Source organism: Mya arenaria, chromosome 13 (assembly GCF_026914265.1).
Source record: "Mya arenaria isolate MELC-2E11 chromosome 13, ASM2691426v1".
Taxonomy (NCBI): domain Eukaryota; kingdom Metazoa; phylum Mollusca; class Bivalvia; order Myida; family Myidae; genus Mya; species Mya arenaria.
The window spans coordinates 44,086,365-44,097,437 of NC_069134.1; the positions used below are offsets into that span (position 1 = coordinate 44,086,365).

At 34.6% G+C, this 11,073-nt stretch overlaps 1 protein-coding gene and 1 non-coding gene across 4 annotated transcripts in view; one reads left to right on the top strand and one right to left on the bottom strand.

Moving 5' to 3' along the window:
* Positions 1–9,442, bottom strand: part of LOC128214150 (dynein axonemal intermediate chain 3-like) — a 28,853-nt gene extending 19,411 nt beyond the window's left edge. For all 3 annotated transcript variants that reach the window (XM_052920449.1, XM_052920448.1, XM_052920447.1), the window contains exons 1-8: positions 9,308–9,442; positions 5,855–5,941; positions 5,112–5,247; positions 4,607–4,675; positions 3,379–3,563; positions 2,962–3,066; positions 1,526–1,690; positions 394–552 (exon numbers count right to left, since the gene is read on the bottom strand). In XM_052920449.1, coding sequence (XP_052776409.1) covers positions 394–552; positions 1,526–1,690; positions 2,962–3,066; positions 3,379–3,563; positions 4,607–4,675; positions 5,112–5,247; positions 5,855–5,920 — 885 coding nt within the window. In that variant the 5' untranslated portion in view covers positions 5,921–5,941; positions 9,308–9,442. The remainder of the gene's footprint in view (positions 1–393; positions 553–1,525; positions 1,691–2,961; positions 3,067–3,378; positions 3,564–4,606; positions 4,676–5,111; positions 5,248–5,854; positions 5,942–9,307) is intronic.
* A 172-nt stretch (positions 9,443–9,614) lies between these two features.
* On the top strand, positions 9,615–9,686 carry Trnac-gca (transfer RNA cysteine (anticodon GCA)). Its single transcript has one exon. It is a non-coding gene; the product is annotated as a tRNA-Cys (tRNA).
* The last annotated feature ends 1,387 nt before the right edge of the window (positions 9,687–11,073 follow it).

The following is an 11,073-nucleotide window of genomic DNA, read 5'->3' on the forward strand; positions in this document are numbered from 1 at the left end:
AGATCATTTAACTATAGATCTATAAAAATGTATTCACAAAAAAGATTTGGAAACAATTATTTGGAGTAATATTGATTTTAAGGTCATACTGCTGTATTCATTTGCTCATTTTCAAATATCCTGAAAAGTACCTATAGAGATAAGGACTGCTTATCAGTAAGATGGCTATTGACTGGGAGGTGTAATCTGGCCACTTGTCTATGTGCTAAAGGGTTAAGGTGTCTGCCTTTCACCCAAGAGGTCATTGGTTGAAGCACAACCAGGGGCACATTCTCATGGTCTCTCAAAATGGACACCAGTACTGGTTTCTACCCAGGAAACAAACTCAAGTGTGATTCTATAAGCTATAAGCTTTTGTCACGGTCAAACTAGAATAAATTAGTACAAATGAACCTGAGTGCCCTTGTCTAGTTCATTCTTCTGAAGGTCGAAGGTTTTATCCTTGTATGAGGTACACTCAATGTAGCCATCTTTTACGTCACCCACATTCCGGTCCTGGAATTCGCACGGTGCTCCGAATAGGTGGCGCTTCCTCCGCACTGACACTTTTATCTGGAGGAAAAAAAAAATCATAATTTTTTCTTGTGTTCATATCTATATCAAGACAAAGAAAATCCAATTAAATTTCTATAATCCAACTTAAACAAACAACATCATTCTTAAATGTGATTGATTTGGTTTTAATTAATACTTCCTTTGGGCCCTCAATAGGTTATTGGGCTTTCTTTTTTAAATTGTCATCAGAGGGAGGGTAAAATAAATATAAAACTCAAATAAGTGATCAAGATTTTTTGAAAGCACTGTCTTTTTTTAAAACAATTTTTAAGGAAAGTCTCTCAAAATCACACACAACCTTTTATAATGAAAAAATACAGAACACGACAATTTGTGAACATGCAACAATTCTGTGACAGAGGACAATAATGTATCATTGTCCAATACTAAAAAACCCAGGTTACATGCATGGTGAAATGCAAATATCTCATTTTTGTGTACTTCAAAAAGACAATATCCAAAGGTCGACCATTGTAAGATACCTGATACTGTCCAATCGCTAGCTATTCAGCAGAAATTATCAGACATAAATCAGTTTGTCAGCCAATCCACAGTCAAATGATAAACAATTCATGACATTTAACACAACGTGAACAGTCCTGGCATGAGAATTTAGGGAATTATGTCAACAAAAATTTCTACTCACTGGTTGTATTCAATGATTTGGAAATGTATTTTCTGCATAATAATATATACAGTGTTAAAAACTAATTATCTCAGAAGCTAGTTGTGTAGTTATATCGATATTCATGGAAACAAGAAAAAGGTATTACTGCACTAAGCAACAACACAAATGTCAAAGGCATAATCTTTTTAAAAGAGAGTTATCTAACCTATACAAAATGAGCTTGGAAGATTATACCATCCTTCAATGCCAATCATTCCATGTAATAGGCTATAAACATAACAATTTCAACTGAAAAAAATCTACCGTTTATTAAGAAAAAAGCTGAAAAACTTGTTCCCATACCCTGCGTCTCATTTCCTCAACTGACTCCTCCTTAATTTCCTTCTCACTGCCATGTGAGACCCATTCCTTGGACTGTGGAGGAACATACTTGTACACTGTTGTGTCTTCCTCTTCCTCCTCCTCCTCCCCACCTTCCTCTCCCGCTGCACCTCCCTTCTTAGGGGGCTACAAAAGGGAATAACAGGATTAGAAGTGATATCCCATTCACCCTCCTTTGATCTAAAGTGACTCTCACTGCATTTTCCTCCTTAAGGGCTAAAAAAAGAGATCTGACCTTCTGAAGTTATTTCTTTTTCACTTTTTTTTTCTCCTAAGAGGCTACAATACAGAATAATATTATATGGATCAGAAATGATTCCTATTTGACCTTCTTCCTAAGTTGCTGCAGTACAGAATATATGGATCAGAAATGATTCCTGATTGACCTTCTTCCTAAGTTGCTGCAGTACAGAATATATGGATCAGAAATAATTCCTGATTGACCTTCTTCCTAAGTTGCTGCAGTACAGAATATATGGATCAGAAATGATTCCTGATTCACCTTCTTCCTAAGGGGCTTCAGTACAAAATATATGGATAAGAATTTATTCCTGATTCACCTTCTTCCTAAGGGGCTTCAGTACAAAATATATGGATAAGAATTTATTCCTGATTCACCTTCTTCCTAAGGGGCTTCAGTACAAAATATATAGATAAGAATTTATTCCTGATTCACCTTCTTCCTAAGGGGCTTCAGTACAAAATATATGGATAAGAATTTATTCCTGATTCACCTTCTTCCTAAGGGGCTTCAGTACAAAATATATGGATAAGAATTTATTCCTGATTCACCTTCTTCCTAAGGGGCTTCAGTACAAAATATATAGATAAGAATTTATTCCTGATTCACCTTCTTCCTAAGGGGCTTCAGTACAAAATATATGGATAAGAATTTATTCCTGATTCACCTTCTTCCTAAGGGGCTTCAGTACAAAATATATAGATAAGAATTTATTCCTGATTCACCTTCTTCCTAAGGGGTCTACAAAAGAGAAGACAGGGATCTGACACTTTCTCATGGCCTTTGAATTGAAGCACTTGCTTCTGCACAAATAAAGCTGACATGAGCATGATTCCAGTGTAAGCAAATATTTTTTGTCACAATCATGCTAAAGTTGGTATAAACAAATTACATGTAGTTAGGCAAGTGAGACTGCTGTAGACCCACATGTTAAAAAGGTACCTAATATAATAATACCAAGTCTCATATGTCTTGAAAGGTTTTTGGGTTATGGCCCAGGTTAACAAATGCTGACAACACCAAAGTACAAATGCTTCCAGAAGAACAGTACTACTTATATTAATTAAATATACATGGTTGTACCTTCATTTATAAATCTTGACACATACGTGTAGAAACATTTATATAACAGGAAAATATGCAAAGCTATTCTTACATTGAGCAACTTATCCTTGGCCTCCTCAGTGAGAGCGATGTAGAAGTTCTGGCCAAACTTAAAGTCATAGTCGTAGATGATGAGGAATTCATCGCCTGGGTATTCCTGGAATAGCAGAACATCAAGTAATCAAGAAGTAATAGGTAGCACTCAATATGCAGTACTAGCAAGTTACCATATGGAATCAGAAAACTTTATAATCAGCGTTATCACTTTTCTTGCTGTACTCTTACCATCATCTAATACCAACATGTGATTTTTATTATCAGATATGGAATCAAGAAAGTTTGTACGCTATAAGACATAATCGATGTACAGGCATCAAGAGCCTTCCAAATTTTCTCTTCCTGTTTGTTTTGTAACAATGAACTTAATAATACAATAAGAACATTTGGTGATAAAAACTTCAGAGCATACAATGATTTTCTGTTTCATAGGGTGGAAATCGCAGATGGCAGCACGGTTGTGCATGTCCTCGAGAATCTCCGCCTTGGTGATAATCTTGAATCGGCTGTCCTTCGTCACATCTTCGTCACACACACAGTGGTAGATCTGCTGGGTCTTAGATGACAAGAATATTGGCACAACATTCTCCGGTGGACCTGATAAAATAAGTGTGCAATGAAACACTGAGACATAGTATTCGTTCAGTTATAGTACTACCCATTCTGACAAAAGATTCAAGTTCATAATCTTATTAATTTCTTTTCTATAAGTCATATATCAATGGTAAAATGTCAATTTCAATCACATTTTCATAATAATGAGATGATATTTTAAATAGCATAAAAGCAAGTTGAGGAGGCAAACAACAGATTTTACTACAGTAAAACTGCAATCGCTCGAGGACCCCGGGGAACCGATGTTTCGAATGACCTGAATTTTAATTTTCCAGTCTGTTATGAAATATCTTTCAGTGTATTTTAAGTTTGCAGTCATCAAACCGACTGTTTACTAAAACACCGATTATGTGTTGCCTTGTGGAAATCGCTCATATGTTCATATGCTGTCATATATTAAATGTATACTAAATGTAAAAGAAATATCAATAAACAGAAATGTTTATTTTTACAAAATTGCCATATTGCAAAGCAAAGTGACAAGAAGAAATTCAGAAATTCCAATGTTGGATTGATATGGTAGTGTTCATTCATATTTTTATTACTCAGTTGCATTTCTCACAATTAACTTCTCGTCATTAACTTCTCATAATTATCTTCTCAAATGCCCTTATCAACTTCTATTGGTCATGCATAAACAGTGATAAACGGTTTTTCACACCTTATCAAATTGCCTTTTAACTGTAGTTGCAATTTTTACAACTTGCGAAAATTTTAACACTTAGCAATTGTTTGTTTATTTTGGAACATGCGTTCGGGGAAATGTGTGAAATTATGACCTCGAGGGAGCCATAAGGTTTTGTGCATGATGTGTGTACTTGGGACCAACTATATTGCTCGACTCCTCAACATATTTAGGTTTCGATGCAGCATAGATATATTTCATATGAAAATAGAAGGAACAATTTTCGGGAGCAAGCTCCGACCTCAAGGGACCGCCGGTTTTCGAACGACCCCTTGTTTGAACGACTGCAGTTTTACTGTATATCAATCACTGATCACTCTAATGTTTCTTTAAGTCCTACCTGTGTTTTCCTCTTCCTCCTCAGGGGCTGGAGTTTCGGCCTTAGGTTCCTCCTTATGTCCCTTTTTACCTGCATTGCAACATATCCATTTATTATTTCTATTGCACATAAGCTCTCTGACTCCCAAGTCATAAACTCATCGTTTTTCAAGAGTACCAAATATTCATAAACACATGTTCATCAGCAGGATTCTTTTTTTTTTAAATAATGATTTGCATGCCTTGGGTCCTACCTAAGGTTATGTAATATTTGAGTCCACAAATCTCAAGCAGACTTAAAATGAATCACTGATGGTTCCCTTTAAATAATTAGTAGTAGTAGTAAAAAACTAGTAATGCAAAATCATGTTACACAAAAGCAGAACAATGGGTTTCTTATGAAGAATTTCTTCATATTACATATTTATTTTAAAGATAAATAAGTTATATAATTAATATTCATCCATGCTTTGTCCTTTGAAATAACAAAGCAGATTTATAGTCAAAGTGAAACAGTAAAAACTCACCCTTAGGGGTTGCTCTTCCTCTTGAAGCTGGGCTCTTGGGTGTGACAGTGCCTGACTTAGGGCTCCCAGGCTTCTTTGGGCTTGACTTCCCAGAGCTTGGAGGAGTTTTCTTGGGCTTTGGTGACTTAGTAGTATCCTTTATGAATAATATTTTTTTTTTGAAATATTAGACATAAAAATGTAAGAAAAATGTTTTACATTTTTAACTTATATTCATCATTAAATAAAAAAAAAACTTAGCAATAAATTTCAAGTCTAAACTTCTAATAAATAAATTGTTAATGCTTACTTACACTAGTCACAGTTATGAAAATCATCAATAATGATTTTACATGCTTTTTCAAATATTTTTTTTATAACATATGTGGTATTTGTAAAATAACCAAACCAGAGTCAAAGATTACCATAATTTTCCTCAGACTTATTCTTTTTAAAGTTTGTTAGTCTAACAGACGTATGGGGTTACTTACTGTTTATCTAACTGACTACAAGGTAGAATATAAATTTGTGATACTGACTTTCCTTATAAGAAATTCTTATCAGAAATTCAATTCATAAACAGTCTTTGAAGATTGAAGGACTCAAAAATTCTCATTGCATCTGCTAAAAATGTTCAGGTATGGAAGTCTGAATGACTCCTAAATAAAAAAAATATTTTGCAGAATAAATATTGGCATCCAGTTATTATGCGGCAATCTCAGGTCAATACAAAACAATGTTAGCAAAGGTATTTCGGACTTTACCCTTTCTTTTTCCTCCTTCTGATCCTTCTCCTTGTCAGTAACTTCCTTGGCCTCAGTGTCTGACATTGTGTTGCCTTAGATTTACAGCTGGAAGAATATGGAAAAGGAATATATTATCAACACAGTGTAATTTGCTTTAAATCTTAATGAATTACGTTATTCCACATTAGCTATTTTACGTGCCACAAAGATTACACGATACATTGTATATAACAAGCAAAGTCTGTTTCATTGGATTTTCAGACATAAATAATCCAATTGGTTTTACTATTATAAAGGCAGTAATGGTTCCAGCGTACATGTATATGTATGGTCAATTGTACTCAATGAATAAATGTAAAATAATAAATTAATGCAAACACAGTTGTCGGAATTTCTCAGCCTACCAGGGCATTACTTAAAAAGTTATGTTTAAACAAGAGTGATAAACAAGAGTGGCCATTATGGGATCATTAAATTTCAATTACCTATGATCTAAAGAAAAAATTTGGTTTGATTCAAAACACTTCATATCTATATACATATTTATATGTTTTTTGTCCCTATTAAGATCGCGGGCCTCTTCTAACCAAGCTTCTTTTAACCAAGCTTCACCACTATGGCATAATAATAATATTAAAGGAAATTATTTTGACTGGATTCAATCTTTTCTCTCCAACAGAAGCCAGCAAGTCATTGTGGATGCTAGCAAATCAAATGTTGCACTGGTCATTAGTGCGAGCCCCAAGGGAACCATACTCCAAAATGCATCTCATTAAAAACCAGGCTGTTGCCTGATGATTGCATTATTTTTAGACAAAAACTGAACCTGCAGGACTGTGGACTACTCCCAGACAGTCTCAACAATCTGACATTTTGGGAAAAGAAGCGTGACATGGGCTTCCATCAAAATAATTAAGTGTAATGCCCTGCGAGTCTCCAGGACTAAGAAGAAAATTGTGTATGAATACAGGCTGAAGGGATCCATTCTCCAGGAGACATCAACCTGTAAGTACAGTACTTAGCTGTAGATTTAGCTTCCAACATCTCTTGGAATACCTATATTAACCAAAGTGTCAAGAAGGTCAACAGCATGCTCGTATTTTTTACAGAGGAAGGATACCAAATCCAAGGCATTCTTCTTGATGGCACTTTCCAACCTATAGTACTGTGCTTCGGTCTGGAGCCCTACACAAGCAATTCACATCAAAGCCAGAGATGGTGCAACATAGAGCTGCTCTTTACAGATGCAACCAGTACTGGAACACCAGCAGCATAACCAACATCTTCAACAAACGTTAGAGTACAGACACAAAAATATCCAGCTCACCATGATGCACCAATAACTGAATAATCTGATAGACATCAAGTCAGCAGTAATTTTGGAACCTGACTCTATTTACGCATACAAGGTCAAAACACACTTTCAATTTTAGACAACATGCACCCTGGCCTGACAACTACAAATACAGTTTTTGTTCACTTGCACCATCTGCAACTGTAATTCTCTACTAGCAACCGTCACTGAGGTTCCTAATTTGGTACACAGGAGTTTGCTAAAGGGAAACTCTAAGGCAGCTTTTGCCTGACAGCAGAGCTACAGATAAGGGTCATAAGGGGCGTAAATACACTTTAAAAATCGCCCATTACGACATAAAATCGAACAGCTGTTCGTACTAGTACGATTAAGAATAACAAATAGGGCATAACGTTCTTCCGAGTATTTTTTACCGTTCTAACTAGCCATTTTGACTAAATGTTAAACCGGTTTGTTAAAATCAATTCACTATCCTAAGAGACTTACAGAAGGCTATAAGTCAAGAAAGTAGTAAAGATGTTTAAATTAATCAGGACTTGTAATTTGCTGAGCAACATTTCAATTTTGTGTAAGTTCTTATACAATTATGTACTATAAAAGTTCATTAAATAAAAGAAGTCATTCAATTTTGTAATTTAATGTACCAGTACACTTTTAAAAATCACCACTACACTTTAATGTATGGCCCAAGGGTGTACCATACACTTTACTAGATTGCATAAGGGTGTAAAATACACTTTAAGTAAAATGTTATCTGTAGCTCTATGACAGTTTAAGGAACCCGTGATTGTTATCATCTGAACTGGTTGAGTGAATTCCCATAAGGGGCCACGCTTACTGGATTGGTCAGACGCTAAGGAACTAACTCTTAGGCACTCTTTTTGTTGACTTGCTATTTATATCAATTCTGTCACTTCTAATGCTTTTTCTATACATTTATTTTTATTTTTTCTTGCCATTAGCCGAAACATAATGGTCAATGAGGACAGTGTTTCGTGAGATGTAGATAAAAGATGTGAGTATCCAATTACTGTGGACGTAAAATTTACAATGCCAACTGTGTACACTAGTCATTCTAAAATGCCGTCCAGGCTTTTTTTTTTTAATGGTTAGCCTGGACCAGGCTAACCATCATAAAAAAAGCCTGGACGCTTTTTAGAATGACTACTGTGTACACAAGCCTAGTAGTATAAAATAATAGACGTGTTATACGGGATTCTTCCAATCCCTAAAGTCTAAACGGAAATGTGCAAAAAACGGGAGTGTTTTAAAAATATTGAAATTGTTTTAAGTGAAGTATTTTATTGTTGAAATTGATCATAAAGAGTAATATTCATATTTTACCATGTAAGTGAAATGTTATTTTGCACTAAACAAGCATTTAATGCATAAAAACAAGTTGTTTACCTTTCCAATAAAACGAAAGTTGACTGACACAAACAACTATTATGCGAAGGGGAACAACTAGATACAATCGTAATAACTCGGCCTCCTCCGACAAAGCTTCGAGATAGACCTTGTTATACAATCGTAACAACTCGGCCATGGCCGAAATGTTCCGAGCGATTTAAAACTGTGCCCTGAAGCCTTGCAGGTGCCCTTCATGTATATATCGTTATGTTTTGACAGAATGAAATGAAGAAAAGCCGTCAAACTCATAATTAGAAGTTGGATATTTATTTTTTGTGTACGGAACTAAATATAAAATAACATTATCTGGTAATATTTCTTGTTTTTATGATATTTTATAGACGCTATATGCTTTAACCCGGAATCCTGATCGGAACAACTACCCACTTTTGATACTAAACAATTTGTACATGATGGATTTGCCATATCAAAAATCTAAAAAAAATCCGTCAACGTACAATTATTTGGACTAACAAGCCTAGTTGCCTCTGGTAATTTTCGGTGCATTTGTTTAATGCCATTAATCAAACTAGGCAAATCAATGTTCTGGGCTATGGTGACTCTCTTCTGTCCAATGAGTAAAAGCAGAATCATAAAATTGCCCCTATGCACAAGTGGTGGGTGGGGAAAGGGAATTATTTCCCAATGTTGCAGATACACGAGTTCATATAAAACGCATACATCTCATAACTATTTGTTGGCAATGAAATAAAATTATTAATATAATTTATCTGAAGCATAATTACCCTGTAAAATACTTTAATGGTAGAAGTTTTTATTTGTTTTCGATTCACCTAAACGTTATTTCGTTACTCGGTCGCCATATTGACCGGATATTGACATGTTTCTACCGCAACGGGCACCTGCTTGTCATATTAAAAATATGTTAATAGTGTTTTGGGTTTTCATTAAAAATAAAAGAAAATGTCCCATATGCCTTGTGAGATGATTTTTATAAATGTTTATCTTTTAACCTTAACTAATAATGTATCATACGAAAACAAACTTGTGCTCTATGTATGTATATTTTATATACAGAGTTATAATATAAGTGGGGGTATAGCTCAGTGGTAGAGCATTCGACTGCAGATCGAGAGGTCCCCGGTTCGAACCCGGGTGCCCCCTTAAATTTTACTTCATTATTACGGCATTTTTTAAATCTTTATGAACACTACTATTAAAAAGCTTGTAAATTATTCTATTTTATTGAACGCTCTTATTCAGATAATGAGGCCAACACTTGAATTTGTATAATAATGTAGATAGCTCTTATTCTAACAAATCCGTAATTATTCTAAATTTATTTGATAACTCCTGGGACCAATAATCCTACTCCCAGAGTAACTGTTATCCTATTAATGAGATACTTGCAATGTAGCTCTTATTCAATTGAAGATAGATAGATAAATTTTGATTCAAATGCATTGTTGAACTCTCTTATGATCTCCCTATATCTAAATCTAAGTGACAAGGGTTGATCACAGGTTTGACGTTACTTAGGGGCGTTACGGCTTTTGACCTCCGCCACTCCCGGCTCTGAACCGATATTTATATGGTCTAAACTCCAAATTGTTGGCAGGGAGGTTAAGTGAAACTCCCCCAAGAAAACTTGACAGTTTCTAGGCCTAAATGGTGCATTTTGGGCGTATTTTATTCCTATTTTTCTCCCATGTAAACTTGGATGATCGTGATTAATGTTATCATTTATTCAATTAGACTCTCTAATTGAATTGAAAAGGTATATTATCATTATATGAAGAGATTGACTTTATGTAGATTTGGCATTCCACAAACATTTATAACAAGTTTTTGTGTGACATCATTGTTGTTTTTATTTATATCAATATTTCAGTTGATGAACACGTTTCACGTTTGGTGACAGACTACATTTTCAATTTTAGTAGTTCATTGTAAGTCTTTTCAGGATTATTTGAATTCTTGAAGTGTTTTTTTTTAAATCTCCCACTGTGATTAAATAGAGGATATATATTCTTGTTTGTTTCAGAGTAAGATTGTAATATATTTCACCGAGTGAGCACTCAACGGATATATTTCACAAGTGTTCACGATAAAATATATTGCAATCTTACATTGAAACATTTTTTTTTATTATGTGCCTAAATTGAAGTAAAAAGTCATTTAATTACACTTTTAAAAAACAAAACGCGCCAATTATATGCGCACGTAATGTCAATTCGGAAATGACGTCGTTGAAATTGTGTCCCAGCCCATAGCGCGTTAACGTTTGATTTGGAACAGATCTAGAGGCAGAGGGCTAAAATTTCAAAACTGAAAAATTTCAAATTGATATTTTCACTTCTTGAAATGTTATTTCACTGATAAATCTCTATAAACAACCGCAAACAATATAATTAAATACTTAAGTATACTTAAGTAAGACACAGTAATTAATACGTTTTTATAAATTATCTCTTTCAAAAAGGTTCAATCGATATGTATTGTGCAAGCCTTAAACATGCATTGTCACCAGGTCATAGCAATGGGATTTTCG